General features: G+C 41.2%; 1 protein-coding gene across 1 annotated transcript; it reads right to left on the reverse strand.

Annotated features, from left to right (window-relative positions):
* Positions 1-2307: 2307 nt before the first annotated feature.
* On the reverse strand, positions 2308-19375 carry LOC111262557 (testin; the record flags this gene model as incomplete). The annotated part of the gene is given in 3 exon segments (XM_022836887.2): positions 2308-2396; positions 9797-10343; positions 18114-19375. Coding segments are annotated over 3 exon segments (794 nt in total), but the record flags the coding sequence as incomplete, so codon positions are not given.
* Positions 19376-22316: the final 2941 nt, after the last annotated feature.

The following is a 22316-nucleotide window of genomic DNA, read 5'->3' on the forward strand; positions in this document are numbered from 1 at the left end:
GTGTTTGTCGATGAATCGTAATAGACAAATATAGGTTGGTGAGACAATTACTCGTCAACCATGACTTCCGCCTGTCGAGTTTCTTTATATTAACTGCCTCCAATATCCATAAATTATTAGGTGGTAGCATGCGAACAGACTATATTGATACCTAAGTATTACTCTGTACCAGTTAGAGAAAGGCGAACTGCTAGAATCTATAGATACTTCGCATGTTTTTCGGGAGCATAGGCAACACGCGCACAGACATCTTTAGATAGATAAATGTTTAACCTTGGTCGTTTCGTTTGATGTTCTTTTTTCGGCCTGATTAGAGGCCTCACCTACCTAGTGACCACCTAATGTAACCATGCTAACGAACACCAGTACACCAAGCGACGATAAACTTTATGGAATCGAATCATTTTAGCTAGGTTCAGCATGGATAACTAGATGTTACCAAATATAGGAAACCTCTATAAGTGCTGTGACGTTCACTTGTCATTTAGTTTCTTTGGCGGCCGACCCATTTGTTGTAGAATTTTCTTGTCTCTCGTGTATCGTCTGTATTTCAATATCTAGCGTAGATTTGAGCGTCAAACAAACGTATACGACTGGCAGCGCGTACGCTTCACATGACGACGCCCAAAAAGCACCTTTTAGCCACCGTAACATACAGGTATATTTAATTTCGTCCTAACACGTTCTTGTTTGGTGAATCTACTGGATATCTACTTTCTAGGTTAAGAGGGTGTCAGCGGCTAAAATGGAGATCATTGGCGCCTAAACAAAACCACTCGAGCGTCTGTATCCGCTCGCTGATTTCGAAATCGCATACACTAGACATACTAAGATTAAGAGCCAATTCACCATTGATATCCGTCGCAAGGTGTTTTGCCGAGATTACAGTGTTCGAGCCGCAACACTCAGCATTTCTATGGCCGTGCCTTAAACAGCATCGCCTGCATTCTGGGTCTGTTTATCTTTCGAAGTGTTAAACTTCGAAGAACGCGACAACAGCCGTACCAAGTTGCTTGCCCGATACGGAAGTTCTCCAGTACTTACTACGTAGTTTTTCAAAATGTCTGCATGCGGATTTAGCTTGGTACGGTGACAAAAAGCGCGAGCGCCATGAAATAGAATAGCGGCACTGCGGCCAGACGGTTCACGAAATCGTCGAAGCTTTTTTAGTGTCGTCTAAGAACGCTATACAAGCTTCAGTCGTTTCTTTTAGGTTAACGTAGCTTCATAACCTTTTCTGACGTAGGCTTTGAATATCGTCGTATGGAACGGTGTCCCCTAGGCAAAGCTTTCACGAAAGGCGAAGCTCACGAAGTTAGCTCCGCTTTCGATGATCGAATCAGAGCAATTTAGCACAGGTCTGGCAAATATTTTCGTTTCCTTTATTTACTCACACCTAGGGTCTGATATATGGCACACGTGGGCTACTACTCTAGTTTAATATTGATTCAGACAACAGGTCCCTTCCAGCACGAAACGAACTATATCATCAATTGTCCTTGAGTAGCTAAGAAATGCGCGTGATGAGGTTCCCTCCGAGCTCTGCTTAAAGCTCCATCGAGGCTCTCAACGTTGCGACGTTAGCGCTTGAGTACCCGCTTTGGCTATTTTCTTATTGATGAATTTTTAGCGAAGTCGACATTCACGATTCAATTTTTCCACAGTCTTCTAATTATAGAGACGATATAACTACCGGAAAGCAAAGTATTACCTGCCCCAACATGCGGATAAGGAATAAAACACCTAAGAAGTAATATATTAATAACAATCGCGAAGGACCGCGGCGAAAAAATTCTGCCGAGTAACATGAAGCATTGTACAGGCAGCTTCGAGTATGGCCGTAGCGTCGTCCAGAGCCTAAGTGATTTGGCATAGCTGTGAAGGATCTAAAACTGTATGTTCCCGCACGATGTTAATAAAACCTAAAAAAATGCCCGATGGACGTTAATGTATATACAAAAAAAGGTCATAAAAAATATTATTTACTGTATTAGTAGTGTATTAGATACATAACTTTTTACTAATAAAAACTAAAAGAAAAATAATAAGAAAAAGATAACTATCAGGTGACCTGTAAAAGCATGTATGGAAGTTGAAGTAAAGAAATAATTTTGTCACTCAGCATAACCTACGAAACCGAAGGTGTATAGAAATATATACGTCTAGGTATAACTTGCAGCAAGAGAATATAACGTAATAAAAGAAACGAGAGTAAAACAAGTCAGATGGGTATTCCCAACATGCCAAGTGCCTTCTTTCAACTGTTAGAAGCTATTTACTCTTATCTGTATTTTTCTGCACTCTGACCTCCATTGGTGGGGTTTGAATCCGGCACAATTTACTCCGCAGTCTTGACAAGGCCTTCCGTAATCCACTTCCTTGATTTGGAGATTTTTCTGTAAGCCATATTTTAAAAAATAGCAAACAGATAGAAAATTAAGGATGGTCGTCATTTTTTAAAAATTAACGTATAGTTACTCGTGAAATTTTTACAAATTTTATAAAATTACAAATCTTGCGATAAAATCCGTTATATCATTAAATTTTTTTGCAGTTCAACGAAAGAGAGCTACCGTACGACCGATAGGTCCATTGTATACTTTCATAATACACTAGAAATTCATTTATCCGAATGCAGCATCAAGCTCAGAAAAAGCCCATGTAGAAGAAGCAGTCTAGCATTGGTAAATTGGAATATCTACCCATGGGTAGTTTAAACAAGGCTCGAGTACAGAGCGACAAAACGCATCGCACTCTGAAATGTCGGTATGACAAAAATAAGCAGCTTATTTCCGTAAGTCTGACCATTTTTTTCCTGTCGTCTAAAGAAGGCAATAATGTTCGTGAGATATGTAAAGCTTACAATGTAACGGTGTCCATTCATATATAGGCAGTGCCTAACCCTGTCGTGACCAAAGCGGTAAGGTTGAGCTTTGCGATCATCGTTCCTATCCTATCCATTAGGCCTGTCTCGTAGGCATGGCCCTTGTTGTGCACTGATTGCGATTAAAAGAACATCTGCACACCGATGATTTGTAACCGCTTGTCACAAGCAGCAGCAACCTTGCTATATTAGTCATAAATAAGGAAAACTATATATTATATAAGCTTGTTTTCAGGTCAGATATCGACAACCTTACCATAAGATGCTCCATTTCCACATCGTACGTATCATCACATGCGGCCGCAGTGATGATATTTGCTTGCAAACACTTCGACCCGTCACAGTACACAAACATAGATTCACTATGTAATTCGTATTTGGAACTTCATGCAATTGTCAGGATCCTTCGTCTCGCTTGATCGGCACTAGTACATTTTGCGTAATCTTCTTGCTGCTACTGAACTAAGCGTAATACCATCGCATTAACTAGCATAGCAACTGAATAGATCACTTATGATCAATGGCCAAGTGACCGGACGTCATTCGTAACCGCCGTCATCATCGGTGACCTCGCCGATTTACCAATGAGCATATACGTAGACGACTAGCACTATAGCTATTGATTTTTAAGCTATTCTTCATACTCGTTCACGCTGAAAATCAGGCCAGAACATAGCCACGAGTGAAGGTAAACGTTTTTGGGTCCGTTTGTTTCGCTCGCGCTCTCTTCTTCGTGCCCGTGACTTTTTATCGTGACTCGTTCAAACGCTTAGAATTTGCTAATTAGGGAACAGATTTGATGAAAGTCGTTCGGCCCGGCATATTGCTGGCATACGTTTTGTTATAAATTGCTTGCAGATGGCTAAATCTCTAGTAATTGTTAGACTGGGTGATTAAGCAGCCCAAGCCGGTCTGTATATGCACAGTTTGATTTCGCGTCGGCGTGAAGAACTAAACGTGACCGGTTTTCTTTCCGCGCCCTTCTTCTTTCGTCTACAACGGAACAGTTCGTTATTGGCATAGAGACGTACGGTGCGTCTTGATCTTTTGCTAGATACATGGGTTGAGGCAGGCACGAGTTTTCAGAGGGCGCAGGAAGCCGCGTGTTGCTGAACAGCGCCAAACTAGCGAGCTCATGAGGGGTGCTCTTTCGAATATAGGCCGTTTTCCTAAAAGTAAGTACTCAAGTAAGAGACGACGACTGGAAAACTAAGCGAGTCGGATTGCATGGCAAAGGGACTATCCAAAGACCTGGAAGCCTGTTGATTCCTAGGCAATATTTGCTAGTGATAAAGGTTTCTCCGGAAGACGAAAAAGGGTCAACTATTAAACGAGTCGTTGACGAAAGTTGACCCCGGCGAATGTGGGATCAACAACGGTGCTAGCTGCATGATAGACGTTCACGGCTGTTATGTGAATGTAGAAGAATGAGCCTCATACCGAAATGCGAGCAGACCGCCTGCAGACAGGTCAGTCTATATTAAATTGCAGATAAATACCGAAATTGACAAGTAGAAGCTATTCTGCAGTGAATAGTCCTGCGCAAAAAAACCGTCGTCCGTAAGTGCCGCGCACCAAAGTATCGTAGTAAAACTGTATTCAACTATACTAAACGTAGTTTATACGATCGGATCCGGAGGTACTTGAGGGTCGATTTTCTGTCCACAAGTTCCGACTAGTGGACTCATTCACCATTCGGATTAACGACACAATGCATACGTGCTTACGCAAGTCGTCTTTAAACGTTTTCGAGAATTAGCGCAAAAACGTCTCTGCTCATTGCAAGCGATGATCTGCCCGACGCTTCAATGATGGTATCAATAGAGTTCAGTTTCATTCACGAAACTGATGTCTTATCTATTTCCAACAAAGTCAATCAACCAAAAATATCACCTGTAGTTCAATCTCCCATCTAACAAACAATATCACATTACCACTGGAGCCACTTTATCGTCAACACTGCACACAGATCGTGGACCGGGAGCATTATCTGGGCTTCAATTTGTAGTTAGGCCTAAAAATGTCCAGACAAGCCTACTGTGGATCTAACGCGAATCGACCGATGCATCAGCGGTCCAGAACACGCGCTCAGCGGTTGTTCAATAGATCAGTGGTGCGCTGCAGGCAGTGCCCAACCCCGTTTTGGAAACGGATGTCGTTCAGTTTCTGTAATGCTCTTTCTGACGCTGACAGAGTTCGGAGCATTGCTGACGGACGTCGTTAGGTCGCATTAAAACAACTAATACTTGAGGACGGAAAGCGCGAGTTGTACATCAGCTTACGGTTGTCGCGACGTTAGTGTGGGCATTATTATCACAGACCAACGTCACAGCAGCAGCAGCTGCTGCTGCTGCTGTTGTTGTTGTTGTTGATGGTGATGGTGATGACTGGGTTTTGCTTTAGGCGATGATTCACCAAATGATGTTGATGTACCTTCAGCGGAGCTCCGCTATCTGCTGGTAGCCACCTACGACTTTCACGGACCGATTCGTGACTGTGGAGGTATAATAACGTGTATAATAAAAACAGTGGTCAAACTAACATTAGTAACAACGATACTGAAAATAATTCCCACGAATTGTGCGGTCACCGGCGTCTCGGCGAACGGATAAGCTTGGCTTCCATTGAATCGAAGAAAACAAGTGGCCGAAATGGTCATAGCAACCAGTAATTTTTATCAAGCGGTACTAACAAAAATAGAGACAATTCGCGGCGTTGTCAACGTCAGACAGGCGATATGACCAACCGCTTGATCCTATCAAAGCAACTACATTTTGTTTCATATTAAACAACTCCCAACTGACTAGCCGATCCTTGCCAGGTAACGTAACGAAGATCGTCAGTAACAAACTTCTCTGTTTACCATTAGCCAATTAAGCCATGTAATGATCAGAATGTCTAAGGAACAACGACATTTATGCAAGCACAACCTTTTTTTTGATCAGTTTTAATCCGTACCTGCTTTTTGGTAAAAAGAAGTTTTGTCCTGTGAGCAAACTTGTGACTCAGCTTATGACGATTACAAAAACAATAGCATCACATTTAGGCCACGCTGTTCATAAGCGCAGTCAAAATACGTCGAAAAACATATTACTTCATTATTGCTACTAGCCGATACCTTCTCTTCTATTCTCTCGATCTGCCGTTCGAGGTTTCAGACGTCGTCCAGAGTGAAGTACTGCAGGTGGATTGCTACCTCTTACGGACCCCCGAAGGCGAGCAGGAGTCTGCAATAACTGTTAACAGCAACAGATACCAGCGAATTGTCGCCCCCGCAAGTTCAAGGAATAATATTTACTCATAACAGGGCGAATATGGGATATTAACTAGAAATAAAGCCATTGCGATACATATGGTGAGGTGGTGACTTTGCCTATCTAGTCGGCAAAGTATCGTAAGTCAACGATTGAGTTAAGAGGTAGCAATCACAACAAGTTCATACGAGCAGATGATCTCTGCGTTGGGTCTGTATAGACAAGCGAAGTAGACAGACCTAGGTTGCTGTTTGTGTGTCCATCCAGAGGACGCAACGAAACGACTGCAGGTCTGAGCACTGCAGGCCTGAGCGCTGCAGGTTAACCTAGCGCTGCTAACACCTACGTTTAACTCTGATTTTGCATAATTGTCCTAAATGAACACAGGGCCCTCTCGTGACGGTGGGCGCGTGTCACTTTCTCTTTGTGGCTTCAATCTATAGAGACGCGATGGATACATTGATTGTAAGCGTTTCTAGCAGCTCGTAGGGGATCATCTAGAGCAGATAGGATGATCATGACAGACATAGATGTTTACCACTAGATTACCATGAGACATGGACCAATTGTCAGTATATAATTGTTAGTTTAATGGATGTATGTCTAGGAGCCAATAGGATTCCGAACAGCGAGACGATAACAGGCGATTAATTATGAGCCGCATAGCAGCTAGAAAGGCCAAAGATTTCTCTTTGTAAGCGCCCTGCAATCACGGTGACAATACTGTGACGAGGGAATGCCGTAACACATGTGTTTATTAACATTTATTCATATTGACGTTGCCAATGTAAATACTGTTTGAATCTTTCGAGTTTTTTTTCTTTTGAAAATTGATTGCTAACCGGAAACCTTACATAGATATGCCGCCGATGTTCGGCAATCGCTTTTAGGGAAGGCACCGCAAGGCCGAATGTTTCCGGTGTTCATTTTGCGTGACAAGCAATGATGGCAGCTGTTTCTGCTAGTAAATATCATTAATTTGATTGGTAACTTCCGATTTTACTGGATAAAGAACTTTGCGGTAACAAGCAATTAACGTACGCTAACAGCACTCATAAGTGTTGCTAAAAAGTTGCCTCTCTAACATTGAAAAAAGTATCTAATTTGCTTTGATGGGCGTAGAATAACGCTTTATTATTAGGTGCATCTATATATTATACTTACTCTATTACGTTTAATTTTGTCCGAGGATAAGATCTGTGATGCGGAAAATTCTCAAAAATTTGTATAAATTTATAATTTATTATAAATTATTTTTTATTATTTTAATTTTTTAATAAAATTTATTATTTATAACTTGTATAAATTATAAATGTAGCTATAATAACTAGAGGAAGCACATTTTTGATGAAACTACCGGTGAGCGAAGTGGCATGAATGGCCGTACAGGCTCATGAAATAAATTGCCCCTCGACTCGGAGAGCTCAATGTCCCCTCTAAATCCTGAACATCGCCACCGTTGTCGATCAGATAAGGAACGGAGGTACAGCACATTTTCAGTGGTGAGTGCGACGATGGAGACGAAACGGCCACATAACACTAGCGATCGTTACGACCCGAATCCGCTTTTTTTTTTTTATATTGTCTTCCCAATAGGGGGGCGTTAGTTAGATAAACTATTGCAATTATTTCTTCTAAATCATATTAATGTTGATCATAATTCATCTTGAAGGCAGCATTTTTGTTCACTTACATCACCAGTCATAATAATCCATCCTAACGGGAATTGGATGTATTAAATTGGTTTTAATTTATAAAGTATTATTGCTTCAAAGCCAAGTGAGCGCACCTTAAAGTTTCCGTGGTAAAGTCCAACGGATTCTAATGTCAGATGTTGTGGCACGCTCTAGATGTCCAAGGATAGGACAGGGAAAGTGTTTTTACAGATTAATATTTTTGCGCCAGCCATTTTGAAAGATGTATCTGTGAATACCTCGCGAATTCTGAGACTGAAAACGTTCCTTGTTTTATCACGCTCGTAGTGTGGCTGGTCGCATCGCTGAAACCAGCAATCCCTGGACCTAACTCTCGTTCTGGGTCAGCCAGAGGTTCAGCTACGATATATATATACATAGACCGATAAATGTGCGCAGGCCCATGGGGCCGTTCTAGGGCTGATTGAATCAAGTTGAGTTGTATACATAACCATTGCCTCAAGCCTGCATAGACCCCGCTAGCACGCACTAAAACCTTTTCCAGAGCAGATTCGTGACTACCCCATCTAGAACAAGCCTGGCTGTCATCATTTAGCATTGCTGCAAGAGCCTTTGGGGATAGAAAGAGTTTAATACAGGTAGTGTGAAAAAACCAGGTGGAACACTATGTTCATCGTTACTCGGATCTTTATTGGAGGATTAAACTGTGGTTATGTCCAGTTTCAAACCTAGACCATCTCTATTTTTCAAATCAATGGGCAAGCGCCTTACCTTTACAACATTGCGGGGCTCCTAAAAGGCACTAGCCAAATATATGTATCGTTCAATTCAGTTAGCTTAATTTTTATGCTAGGCGTCGTCAATAAGAAACTGTCTCAAGAAAAGTCAGACGGCAGACATCTTTACAATGCCGTCGTGAATTGGGCTATCTAAATGGGAATTTCACCAAAATTTAAACTTGAACCCGATAGACAATTATGTTCTATAACGGTATGAACGGCATATAAATAAACTATAATTTTTCGAACAGAACAGCGCATATTTACTAGGTAGAAAGCCCCATAATGTTATTTCTATACCTTGTTAACTCCCGTACTATCTATCTTAATGTCTCTGTTTGGTCGGTACACTTTCAAAGCGCAGTCTGCCCTTTTCTTACTATGCGCTGAGATAGGACGCGCCTATATTATTACGGTAAGTTTCATCTATACAATGCACGGCCACTCATCGGATATAACGGTAAAATTCAACTAAATGATTATAGTTTCGTTATCGTGTGTCGTTGTTTGTTATCTTACATCATGTACTCGTGATTGGGCAGTAAAAACGAACACGTTATATATATTTGTGGTAGCGAAAGGTCACCGGGATAGATATTTTTTTCCAATCGGGAACTAGTTGTCTCACTAGGTATGTCACAAATGTCATGGGTAATAGATGCGTTTGTTACTTAGCTGATACGTAAACAACACAGCGTATTAACAGTAAATCAATTGATTTAAAAGCATTTTCTTTATTTACACAAAGTGTGTAGTACCTATGTGACGGGAAAATCTGTAGATTTTTGTTTGCCAACTCGAATTTCCTTCGCCCAACGTCAAGTGGCTATTTTTTGGGTTCTTTTTGCATCGACCAAGTTCTTAAGGAGCTGTTGACCTCTACGCATGCTCGTAGAGCCAATGCCCTAGAGAATAGTACGGTGCGGTTTAAGTTTAAAAGGGCATTTACGAAACATTTAACAGTTCGCCTGCATTGTCTGCCCACAAATACCTGACTAGCTTCTTCTAAATCATTCGCGAGCTGCACAAAGAGCGTCTTCTTTCCAAGAGAAACAGGTTAAGGTTTGGCTATTACAGGAAGCGTCCTGCTGCAAACGACAGTTTGACAAAAAGTGGAAGTACTGCCCTTATCGACATGTTTTCGCGATTCGTTTAATTCATTTATTCTATACATTCATTATAGTAACGTAAAGATGTTACTAATGACAAGAACGGAGCACTTACCATCAATAGATCGGTAACTTTATCCCAGGCTATTTTGATTGGTAATAGAACACCAGTTCGCTGGCCTTGACTCTGATGCACTGCTACTTGGATTTCCTTTGCTATCGTCTCTTCTTTGCCAGGGTCATCATCGAGATCAGTACCCTCATCGACCATCAGTCGTCTCGCCGGCACGAGCGCCTCCAGGATCCCGACACGGCGTCCCGCTGCACCCTCACTTGTCGAAGCCAACTGCGCTGTCATTGCATTGGGCGTACAGGACTGTACATATGTATTGCTACCCGAACTGGATGCCGACCCGGTAGAATTTCGCGGGTCGTTTTGGGCAGCCGTTGTTAAGGCAGCGCTGAATGTGAGCTGTTCGTCCGAAGAAGGCTCCCTGGCGGAGATTGCTACGAACTGAGATTCGTCTATGGGTTTTGGCGAACCCATTCCAACCGACTCGTCTTGACGCGTTAAACTCGTCCGCATTTCATGCTCGGAGTTGGCGTCAGAAGAAGCTCGGACCGATTTTCGTGCCTTCTCCTTACGTCCGTTACCAGTGGCTCTGGAAACAATGACCAAATATTGGGCGCCTAGTTATTATGTGATTACAATGTTGTAGCTGTCTAATTTAATATAAAAAAGCGCAATTTTTTTGTCAATCCAAGTAGCTGTCAAACAGAAATGATCCGGATACATTCAATTCAAATAAAAAAATAAAATTTTAAAAAAATAATAAATAATGTACTTGCAATACGTACACAGCTGTGTATTTGTCTATATTCGAAATATCGAATCGTGTCGAGAAACTCGCAATTCATTTAAGAAAAAAACAGAGTCCTAATAGTTCCTAGGTGCGGTACACGTACCGTTTAGACAATTCCTAATAATGTTTGCAGCTGATTGTTTTGCCATTGAGTTATATCTATCTTCTAACCATGCCTAAACGATAGCGAAGCTACAGCTCGTATGACGCTAAACGCCTACGTATTATCAATGCAGACAGGACCATTTTCCTTTCATGTTTTTTTCCTTTCCGTATTTTTCTGCCTCACACATTATTGTTTATTCAGCATCAGGTCATAATTGTACCCAAGCACTTATTAGCATTAGCTATGGCAGCACCATTGTAAGGTCCCAAAAACGAGTCAAACAACCCTTTGTAATTTATGAAAATTGACAACGTTCGCAGTGACGTTACGGCATCCCTGCTAGCAGAGCCTGTGTTAGCGTCACTGTACATGCTCCACCAATATGGAATTAGACTTAGAATCGAATGGCCTTGGCATCTATGCAGCTTGGCCGGATACAGCCGGCGGATAAAGCAACGAGTAACAACGAATAAGATGTTTACTGAAAGTCAGAACAGACCGTTTTGTTAAGCACGATAAAAATGACGGATGAAAACGCAACGATGTTCATTAACTACTAATGGAATACGTAAGACATTTAACTGTATACGATAGCAACGCAAGTGATCCTCTCTCTCACATTCTATTCTATGGCATAGTAATGGATTTCTGTGTACCATTGAAATCAATAGGCGGATGCATATATTATTACTAGTATTATGGATACATATCATTCGTTGAGGAGGCAATTCAATTTGCCCCTGTCGAAAATACTGCCTGTAATAAAATTTCATACTAGGCTATGTAAGTGAAGATAATATATAATACAGCTGGGGACTACCTTTCTGTGATTGTGGTCTTAGAATGTGAAGATAACAAGTATAGGCAAAATCGTCAGCGTGTTGGATGGCTATCCGCGTTGTTGAAGTATTTCGAATAGTGGAAGCCAGTGTTTAAGAACATGGATCTAGTGGTTTCACACAGAATTTTTACAAAACGTTAAACTAGGTACATTAGGTATTTCGACGATTTTTTTACATGTGCTCAAATTCTCTGCATTCAATATAACCACTATACACTGCGACTACAACTTCGATTCGGGACCTAAACCGGGCGAGCAGTTTCTTTAAGAATATTCCCTCTTCAATCTGTAAGTAACTTTTCACTTATAACTGCGCATCGAATGATATAGGTGATATAAACTTTTTAGAGTATCGCTCAATTCTACTAAACGTCCCCAGGATGTGAAGGCTCAAAGTGGCCAAGGAGTTCGAAAAGTGTGAAAAGGCGCGAAAGATTGTACCGTTGTGGCCTATCTAGACGACCTAATTAACAATTGATATTCCTTTTTACAACAGCTGTTAACTTCTGTAACAAAAATCAAGCTATACCAAAAATGATTTTTTATTCATTTTCAAGTTAAACTATGTTTACGATTTTGCGGTTCGCCTCACAGAAGTCTTTTTAGGACTTTTCAAAACCCACATAAAGACTTGTGCGGGAAAAACGAAATTTTTAGCGTTGCAGGCGGTTCGTTCAGCGTGGAAAAATTAGGTAATAGATGATCGACGGTCAAGTTCCAAAAACGACGTGACTTTGTTCACCGTAACCAATGTATCGTCTTGTTGTAGAAAGAAGTTTTATCTGGTGCAAGGAGTAGCGGATTGTCCCAATTCGGAATCCGCATTTTATATTTGTTAAGGCAGCAAAAAAAAAAAAACATATTAAGAGGAAGAATAGCATGAGTTAAATGATGATCCTCAAACACTCCAATGACTTTTCTCAAACTGTCAGGAGTCGTTTAACTCCGCTGTATTTCCAGGTCCCTACTACAATCTTTTAATTATTCATATTAGTAAAGTTTTTTTAATCGTTCAAAAAAAAAACGTTCAGCCATGACACAAGCGAGAGCACAGGAAAAGCCGTATAGTTCTGTAATTGATTTGTTGGACGCTGCCAGGGAGGCCGCAATCGCTCCCCGTAGCGAATGACCTCAGCATAAAGAGCCTTGTTCGTCTTGCGCTCGAAAAATTGACACAATAACGGGCGAACAGATACATCCGTATGTGTTTTCTCAGAACACTAGCAACCATAAAAAACTAAGATAGATGGCCTAAACAGACGCAGCGGAAACCATTTGTTTTAGTGCCCCCCTGTTTTTTTTTTCATTAGGATGCCCCAGAGGAAGCAAGCTTGAATTGACGTCCTCCAGCTTTACATTTATAACGAGCTATATTTACTGTTACATTTCCACATTGCTTGTGTATAAACATTTTAGACACGTATCTGGCAAAGATTGAGCTGTTTTGCGGTCAGAGTTAGAGTTTCGATTACAATTTAGTACGCGAGTCCTAAATTTGTTTTGTTTCTTGAAAATGTTATTATCACACCTTGTCATTCCTTAGTGATCTTCGTTCGAATCGCCTTAGAAAAGATCTATAGTACAAATCACTCATGTCCTTAACGTGAATCAAAGATTATTTTGCCGTTTGTAAGACATGTACGCTGATGCTTCAGGACACCTGGACGGTGTGTTTATGTGCATTCAGGCTTTCGTTGCCGTTCACCACGTACTGAGTGCAACAACGCCTAAGTTAATTTAAGGCCTAACCACTCGATTGAATCTACTATCAAGTAACTCTATTGAAAAATATAAGGCTTGTTTCAAACCTGCCCACACAACGGAAAATCCTGTACGTATATGGGACGAGAACGACATGAAGAAATTCGCAGTTTGTGTGTGCGTCCAGATGTACAAATGATCAAAAAACCAGTGAGTATGAAAGTGTCAATGTACAGCTCGCGTTAAACCTTCGTATTTACGTAGGAATAGAGGGCAACAGGTTCCTCGTTTGCAAATCGTTGCATGGTACTCATTATACTGAAAGGAAAGCCATTCGGTTCTTAAGTAGACACGTCTGGTTTCAATTTTGTTACGCTTTCTTATAAAGGTTTATGGGAAGTTCTGGACGCATCATGTACGTTTCAATCTATCAAGAATTTTTTTCACAAGCAAATCTTTACGAAAGTTATCTATGACAACTAATATCATAAGACAGATAGGGATTTTTTTTTAATAGTGAATGCGCTTAAACAATCAACTTATCAAGGACCTAAATCTTTCATGATTTCATCGCATGTTCTTCACCGATATCCAGCCCACTTCCGAGAAAAGATCAGTGTTCAATACTTTTAACTTAATACAATTAACTAATGGCAACGTTACGTGTAGGTGACGAGACACCATGCCAAGGAGTGCCTTCATATTTGATATCTGTTCGTGTTCTACCTGCACTCGTTAGCCAATTAGAGGCGTCCCGTATCGAAGGCGTCAATCGTCACTGTATAATGCTCTGTTAAATCAATGCCATTGTAACAGTGTATAGTCATTCTAACCGGCAATAGATCGTTATATTTCTATTATAGCTTGACAACAGCGTCGGTCCCGTAATGCAAAGTACAAGTTATGCATAGGGTTAAAGGAAGCTGTTTAGAGAACCCTTTAGAAGATTGTGTGGATTCAGCTATGTGCCCGAATTGCTTAGCTTATAATGGAGCTCTTTCAATGCATAGTGTAATACCTTGGGCGATTTCCACTGCCGCCAATCGCAGTACGGGGCATCTTTGAATGTTAATACCTCTATAATATGTGTGCATATTATGCCATAACTCAAAACCCCCCTTCGCCGTCTTATGTATTTATCTAAGCGCAGTAATTATAAAACAGTGACAAAGTATCCATATGCACACGCATACAGCAAGCTATCGCCTATCCGTCCTACCATCGTGTCAAAATCACTGTACAATTATATGGATATATTAGAAACATCGACAGTATGTACACACGCGCTGGTGTACAAGAACGCCCGCACCTGCTCTCGTATCTGGTTGCATTATCGCTACTGCATCAAAACGTATACACGTATTCCTAGCAGCCACGATTATTATCTGGAAATCAGCCTTTGCTGTACACCGAGCGTCAATCCGAAAATCAAGGTTCGAGTTGTAAGCGGCCATTTCGTCCTGTCTGGGCTCAACGCAATGCTAATGCTCCTTAAGCGATGTGTATTCGCCACCAGTACTTGCTGTAGCACGGTTAGTTCGGGTCGGCTATGCTAGTGCGGGTCATCCTCTACGCAAGTGGGTTGCGAGCGTCAGATATTTACCAGCATCACAACGATGGGTCGTGAACAGGGCGCAGATAGATCTTCAGATGTTTTTCAAGCGATGGTCATCTTCTTGCTCACTGTTGACTTCGGCGTACCATTGAACGGAGCCGCTTTATCATTCAACTGGGATAAGGCCAGTAAATTAGCAACGACCACGTCAACAACAGATAGACGTGGAATAACCGTTGATGTCGCCCTTGTATAGGGTGGCATCACATTCTATTACTTCTTTGAAGGATTCTTCTTGTTCTTTGATAACGTCGTCTTGTAGATTGAATAGATAGAGCTACCGAGCCGATAACTGATGCAGAATCGCTGCCTGCCGCATTGACTTTATGGTGAGGTCGAGATGGGCAAACAAGACATTTTGATAAATTGACTATAAAAAAATACACATTTATATTGCTTTATTTATTTAATGTTGCTAAACTGTTTCGTGTACGCGTAGATGCCTTAAAGGCCTTGACCAGACGGATGTTTTGGCTGACTGACCCGCTAGTTAAGCCGCTGGCGTTGCTTACCTGAATAACGGTGATAAAGGCCAAAGCCAATTTGCTGATCAAGGCTTGGCCTGGCTAACTCATGTCAGCTGACAGTTAGCTACAAATCAGCCGATTATGTAGAGGTAAATATAAAATTTTAAACGCTCGTACATAACATAAGTGATAAACAACTGATTTGCATCGATTTTTGTTTTTGTGCGCGTAAGTTATACCTTCTTTTGAGAGCGACAAGATCTCTGGCTGAAAACGCCAGGATCATTTGTTTGGTAAGTCGCCATTGGGGCTTAGAAAAATAGCGTCCTATGTGTGAAATAATATCATCTTTACAGCTCGCGCTAATCTAAACATGTAAATAGTTAGTAAACGCATAATGTATATGAATGTTTTACATTCAACCGTCAGACGTTAATTACGTTAGGCAACAATATTCTTGTTTTCAGTCTGAAGAAGATTGTGGCACTTGGCCTATCTCTGAGTTACAGGAACCTCAACTTAGCAGTTACCCGTATGCAGTTGGCTTAAAATTTTAAATCTGTCAAACGACGAAAGTATCTCATTGGAACGAGGTGGCGAAATAAACGATTATTATAGTATAGGGTACAACTACACGTATATAGTAGAGGAGGTAACCCTGGAAGTTACAAAATACCGCTCGCTGTTGTACTGATCGCTCGCTGGATATTGGTCGCAAAATTGTACGTGTTTAGACGGATATAATTGACCCAGATGACGGCAATAACATCATTTCTTATCAATAAAAACGTCACCACAGACCTAGCTTAGAAGTAGTACATTTACACGGCTTTTCCAGCTGATTCGAAATATTTCATAAAAACAGCTTCACTAGCGCGTACCTTATATCATAGTAACTAACGATCTTTTACCACCAACAAACGAATCTCAACGCGCAATAGAACCACGGAAGAACGGAAGCATATCGTTATTATTTTTTATATATATTATATATATATATATAATTATTTATATGAATTTCTAGACCCTAATAGGTTACCGATACAATTTAACTGAATTTACAATGTCACGAACAACGCGATGCTCACTGTTTCGCGTACAGGATCACAGATATTGACAACCTGGCTTTCTAGAAGCATACGTGTTAGTTGAACGAGGAGATGTACATAGCATTTGGTGCAGAAACTCTCAATGTAAAGGTGTAGAGTTTTCATAGAATACACCGGTAGGATGGTGACGCTTTCGCACCTCGTCAATTTCTAATTCGATTTTTCGTCTGAATTTTTCAATGATGAATGAAGAAGATCCCCTTTATATGCTACTCTTTTGCTCGTACTGTTGCGGAAATGGCAATCACATCCGATACATGCTTCAATCGTTATATGCAGATCAGGCCTTAATAGGTCATAGTGGTGCCACAGTCAGAACCGAATTTAAATCATCTACGCTAAACCGCAAGAGAATTACCTTAGTTCATTGCTTCTAGCAGCACCGCAAGTTTCATGAAGAAAACACACATTACCAATCAACAATATGGCATAATGGGGCTGGTTGGCTTCTCGCAAAAACTCGTATATTGCAAAAGAGTCATCCGTTCGATGAAAGTCGAGCCCGTAGACGCAGTAATGATATCGTACAAAACGTCAAGGAAACGAGACGGCCATCTAGCAGAATATTACATTGTATATGTTGTCGTTTGTTCCGAGCTCAAGTACTTGTATCAGAGAGACAGACGGAACGGATGATGATGATGGAGGAAAGACTGCGACTGTATCTGTGAGCATTACGCTCGTAAATGTAACGATATTCCATAATAATTTCTCCATATCATCGATGCTGGGCTAAGTTCTAGTTGGTGGGCTAAGTTCTGTATCGTACTATGTACGTGATTACAAAACGCGTTCGCGCTACTAATTGAAATATGTATACAAGCAAACCTTTGTTTTTGTCTGTAAGCACATCTCGAGATCAGCCTTTCCGTATCACGATGCCAAGGACCTGCCCGAAAGAAGGCATTGGCAACTAAAAATGTATTTTTTGTATAGATTTTGTATAATGTTGCGGCTGAAGCTATTCAAAGGTAATACATGGGACTTGAAAGTATAATACGATCTTAAGTAAGAGCATATTGAAAAGGCCGCAATTAGACGCTAAGCCTTATTGCAGGATGTCCTATTTTAGGTTTAGTTAATTTACTTACTCCGCGAACGTAAAACTGTGTTGAGGGCCATTTACGTAAGATTTATATATATATATATACATACACACATTTCTCTCTCTAAACCTTTTCAGTCAGCAGTTGAAAATAACTGATTGTATACTACCCTCTTCTGGTTTGTGTTGTCCATGTGCGGGCCAAGGCCATTCCGTGGCGGGAACAAATGTAATTTTATGTCAGTTCCGAAAGATCATCAAGAACAAAATTTAAGGTAACTGCTATTATGGCTATATTGCTATAACAATAATATTAGACAATAGCAAAAAATAGGAACTTTTATGTTAGCATAGTTCATCGTGGCAGCGTGGAGGGCCTAACTTCTCAATTAGGCAAGCTAAACTTACTAGATGTGGCCTCGACGCATGCTGCGCGGCAAAAATGATGATATAAAAAAAAAAAAAAAAAAAAAAGAAAGACAACAATGATTATACAGTGATTCTATTGCGATAATCGGTGATAGTAAAAAAAAAAAGAATGAAGAGTTAATAGGAAAACCGTAGTAAGAGGATCACGCAACTTAAGAATGATACATTAGTTGGAAAAGAACGATTGTTTATGCAGTCATATTACAAGTATTTTCCAGCCGTAACTTGAAGTGACGTTGAATCACCGACTTTGTACCTGTGTTTGATGAAGTAGAGAATCATCGCTCCGAGAATGATGGTAAGAATCATCAACGCGGCCGCGTCACCAATATGTCGATCATTTTCGTGCTCCATTCTTAATTTGTTGTGTTCACTGAGACGTTTATATATTTGCAGGACCAATAATGATCCCATAGGCACAAAAACACAACTTATGAACCTTCTGAGTGGGTCCCTGTTCGAAAAAACCTATACACCGCGATTTTTAATGACAACCACGTAATCAATAAATTTTCTATAAATATTGTAGTTATATGACGAGATGTTTCACTGATGACAAGCGGCAATATCACCTTTTGTCGAAAGAGAACGAAAACCGACAAGTTCCAGGCGCGTGCCTATTTACATAGATTCGTTCCGAAAATCTACAGGCCAACACCTGCCACGAAATGGTTACCAGTATCACACTCGTCTAACAAAATATAAGTCGTAAAAAGCCGATACTTTTTCAGACAACAAAAGAAAGCTCCTATTATAAATTGCTAATCCGTCCTATTAGCTATCCGCTACTGGCTTATTCCATCTATTTCCGCATTGAGACAGTATTTCTCCAGCAGCACGTTCAACAGGCGCAAAAGCATACCATCGTCAACTGTAAATATAAAAGTGTCCACCCCTAAGGTCTAACTTCAAGCAACATCACGGTAACAACAACAATATTTATACCACAATAACTACAGTAGTGTCCAAAGCAGCACTTCCGGTCAAAGATAGCCAGCGCCAATTTCAATAGACGACTCAGCAGCTGACGACAAACAATTTGTATAAACAAGCACAAGCTCCCAAGAAATCGATCGACGGACGTCCGTATATTGTGGCCTGGCAGTCTGCCCGCCTTTGTGGAGGCCACTCCCCGTCTGCACGGTAACTAGAGGAGCACCGTTCTCCAACTGCTGTCACTGTCGCCAGCCGCGTCGTCGCTTCCGTCACTGCACGCAAAACGAACAACGTTGTTGCTAATGCGTGAAAACTAGCCCCGGCAGCGCCCCTGGTGACAGCGACGATGTGGGGCGAAACGGAGCGTTGCCGTAAGCGTCTATGGAGCACGGCTTCAGAAGACTGTGACAGGCTGCCGTCGGCGATCAAGCAGCATTACCAGTAGAGACTGACTGACTGACTGACTGACTAATGCGATGGCAACGCGTTGTAGCAGCAGGGACGAAGGCGATGGTAGGCCAAGCGCTATAGACTACGAGACTCACCACACTGTGGTGACTCTATGAATAGATATTCAGTAGAGAAGGGCAAATAAATGACATCGAGAGAAAGAGACTGGACAATGGCGGCGGAGAAAGACATCGGCGGTTGAGGCAATTACGATTTAAGTTGGACACAGTTTCAATACTACGCCAGTTCGAGTATAGTTCCGTCTGCGATTAGCGCAGAGAACGTTTGCGTTGTGTCTCGGATGCTTTCGACCGCGATTCGTAGATAGGCACAACGACTAATCGGTACCGTGGCACCGGTAGTGTAGCAGATATAGAAGACGAAAAAAAGATGCTCACTTTTACTACCTGTCCGCCGATCTGTCCGTGTCCGTCGGAGCAGATACCGTACGAACGCACAACTAGACCCAAAAGGACAATGCGAATGGCCAGCTTTGCCGTCGCCGGCAAGTGCAACTTGCTACCATAGACAATACCGCAGCGTTAAAGCAGTCGCCGTGTCAGGCAACAATGAACATGTACGAGATACAATGATGGGAATGACTCTGTACGTATGCGCACGTATCTATGTCTGGACGTGCTAATTCTGACCACCGGATGGCAGCGTATTCCACTTTTGTTGTTAGTATTTCTGCCAGAGCTGTAACGCGTGTCCTGCTATTCTTAGAGAATACAAATAAAATAACAAAATAAAGAGTATAAGCAGGAATGGCGAAATGGTATAGTTTATAAAGGTGATATTAATGAAGGTAACTGAAATAGCGATGATAGTGATCTAAAAGCTGAAGAAAAAAGCACAGATACAGGAAATGAAAATGGCAAAAAACGGCGCTGATTACAAACCGAGGCACAGATTTCGTGAGTGGATAAAAAAAATTAGTGGCTACTAAGAAACGAGCGTGGTGTTAGAATTGTTGTTACTGTTGCCGTGAGTCAGCAACATGTGCAAGCTGTCCATTGATCGTCCGACAGCGATTTTTTCTTTTCTTTTGTTTTTTAATTCTTTTAAAACTCGCCATAGGCGTAGTATTCTTTATGGCGAAGGTAAGCCTGTCGCTAGCGGACATCAGTTGCAAACGATTTCATCGTAATCGATGGTGACCATAACACTGCATCCGTGACCGACGTTTACGGCATGCTTCAGGAAGTTCACCAATACACGTTTTGTACGGCCGCACGCTTCGTGACTAGCTTCGTCGAGTACACTTCACGACGCCAATGACGATGAAGAATTGTCAAAGTCAAAAATGACAATAGTCTTCCTTTTTTGGGTGTAAGTGTTTGACCGCCGAAACAGTCGGTAAGGGTTTGTTTACATTTGTAGCCATATCGAGCATTTTTTTTTCTCACTTACACGAACAGTAGTCTATATCGAGTGACAGTTTGTGTCTATTTGTATCGTTAGTACAAGCATTTCGCGAAAAGTTCACCATAGCCATTTCCTCACAGGTACCACCAGGGCTGGTAACATCATCATTACCAACGTACATACCAAAATAACAATAAAATATGCTTTACAAGCAGAAGAGAGCTGAAAATAAATGCATACGCAACACTCCAAGAAAGGACAGAAAACCTGCTGCTAAGCATTGCACAAAATAAGCAATAAATGCCCCGTTTGTTCCAATAATCCCCTTTCAGGGAATCAGGTTCACTGGTGAGCGGAAGCCGGCCGTTTTTGACCACCTCTGCCAGCCAGAATGCCATATGGTGCGTCTTCGTCGAGGGCGCAGTCCAGTAAAAATAGGAAGTTACATTAGGAACGGGGCAGTTGTGATTAGTCCGTTTGCTGGACAGCGGGGAATATGGCAACGGTAGCACAAGCCGGTGCCTTTGATGGGTAGTTAGCGATTACTAGATGAAATGGTGACGATCATTTAAAAAAAATCACTACTTCCGTACTGCTATTATCTATCTACACTGGCAACATAATATTGCGTCACGCATCGTTTGCAAGACATTGAACGATAGGTCTCACAGTTAGAAAGTGAGAGGTAGACGTACGATACATACGACATCCTCACAGCTACCGAGTTGAGTATGTCTCTGTAGGTTATCTTTAATAGGTCTGTATATCAGGGCCTTAATATGATTCGCCCTGTACAAAAAAAAAACCTCAAAAATCGATATATTTACTAGAAAAAAAAAACAATCGAATCATTTAAAGATACAACCGGACCCCATGTCGGCTCCATTTATAAATCCGATTACCAAATGCAAGCTAAATTACTTTAACCGCTATTAGGTTCTTTTAATAGGACTTTAGCAAAGTGTTTATCTTCAAATTTTAGAAATATCTGAAATTATCTAAATTTAAGGAGCGTCATGTTCGAAACAATGCTTAATCGCGGTCTCCAGCCCAGTTGGGTTTATTGCATGTTAGGAGTCTGAAGTAGTTACTGTTCAATGGCTATATTGGTTGTAAAGCTCTAAACATTGACTTAATTCTAGGTCACGATTTCGAACAGCTTCTATACCGCCATAACGAATGGCCATCGCTTGCTATTGGCCTGGAACTAATACGCTGTACTGAAGACTCTGCTATCAATAGGAGCATCCAGCGAATTTTTCCGAAGTTGCAAATGCTCCGTTTTTAAACTGGTATTTTTCTAGGTTCAATTTTGGAACAAGCATATCTAATAATCAATAGAAGTCTTTGAGGATAGATTTCTCATCAAATTGCTCATTATACGATCAGCTCGGCAGACATTAAGCTTGGCAAACCTGTCACAACTGCACTTCTACCAGACAAGTTGAAGCATGCGAAATTTTTACGAGTAACTTCAACTGATGACGCATACCGATACTGTTTTCGACCAACTTCAATCTCCATATACGCAAATCTATCTGCGCTAACGAAGTACGATCATTCGTTCTTAAGATCCAGGCAACTTTTCCCGCGCCATCTATCGGCTCCAACAGATATAAGCAAGAGCCGTGACGTGATACTAGAAATTCTAGTGACGGCATTACTCGAGACTGAAAAAAAATACAAATCAGTATCTCCGAATATT

Source organism: Varroa jacobsoni, unplaced genomic scaffold (assembly GCF_002532875.2).
Source record: "Varroa jacobsoni isolate VJ856 unplaced genomic scaffold, vjacob_1.0 scaffold_73, whole genome shotgun sequence".
Taxonomy (NCBI): Eukaryota; Metazoa; Arthropoda; class Arachnida; order Mesostigmata; family Varroidae; genus Varroa; species Varroa jacobsoni.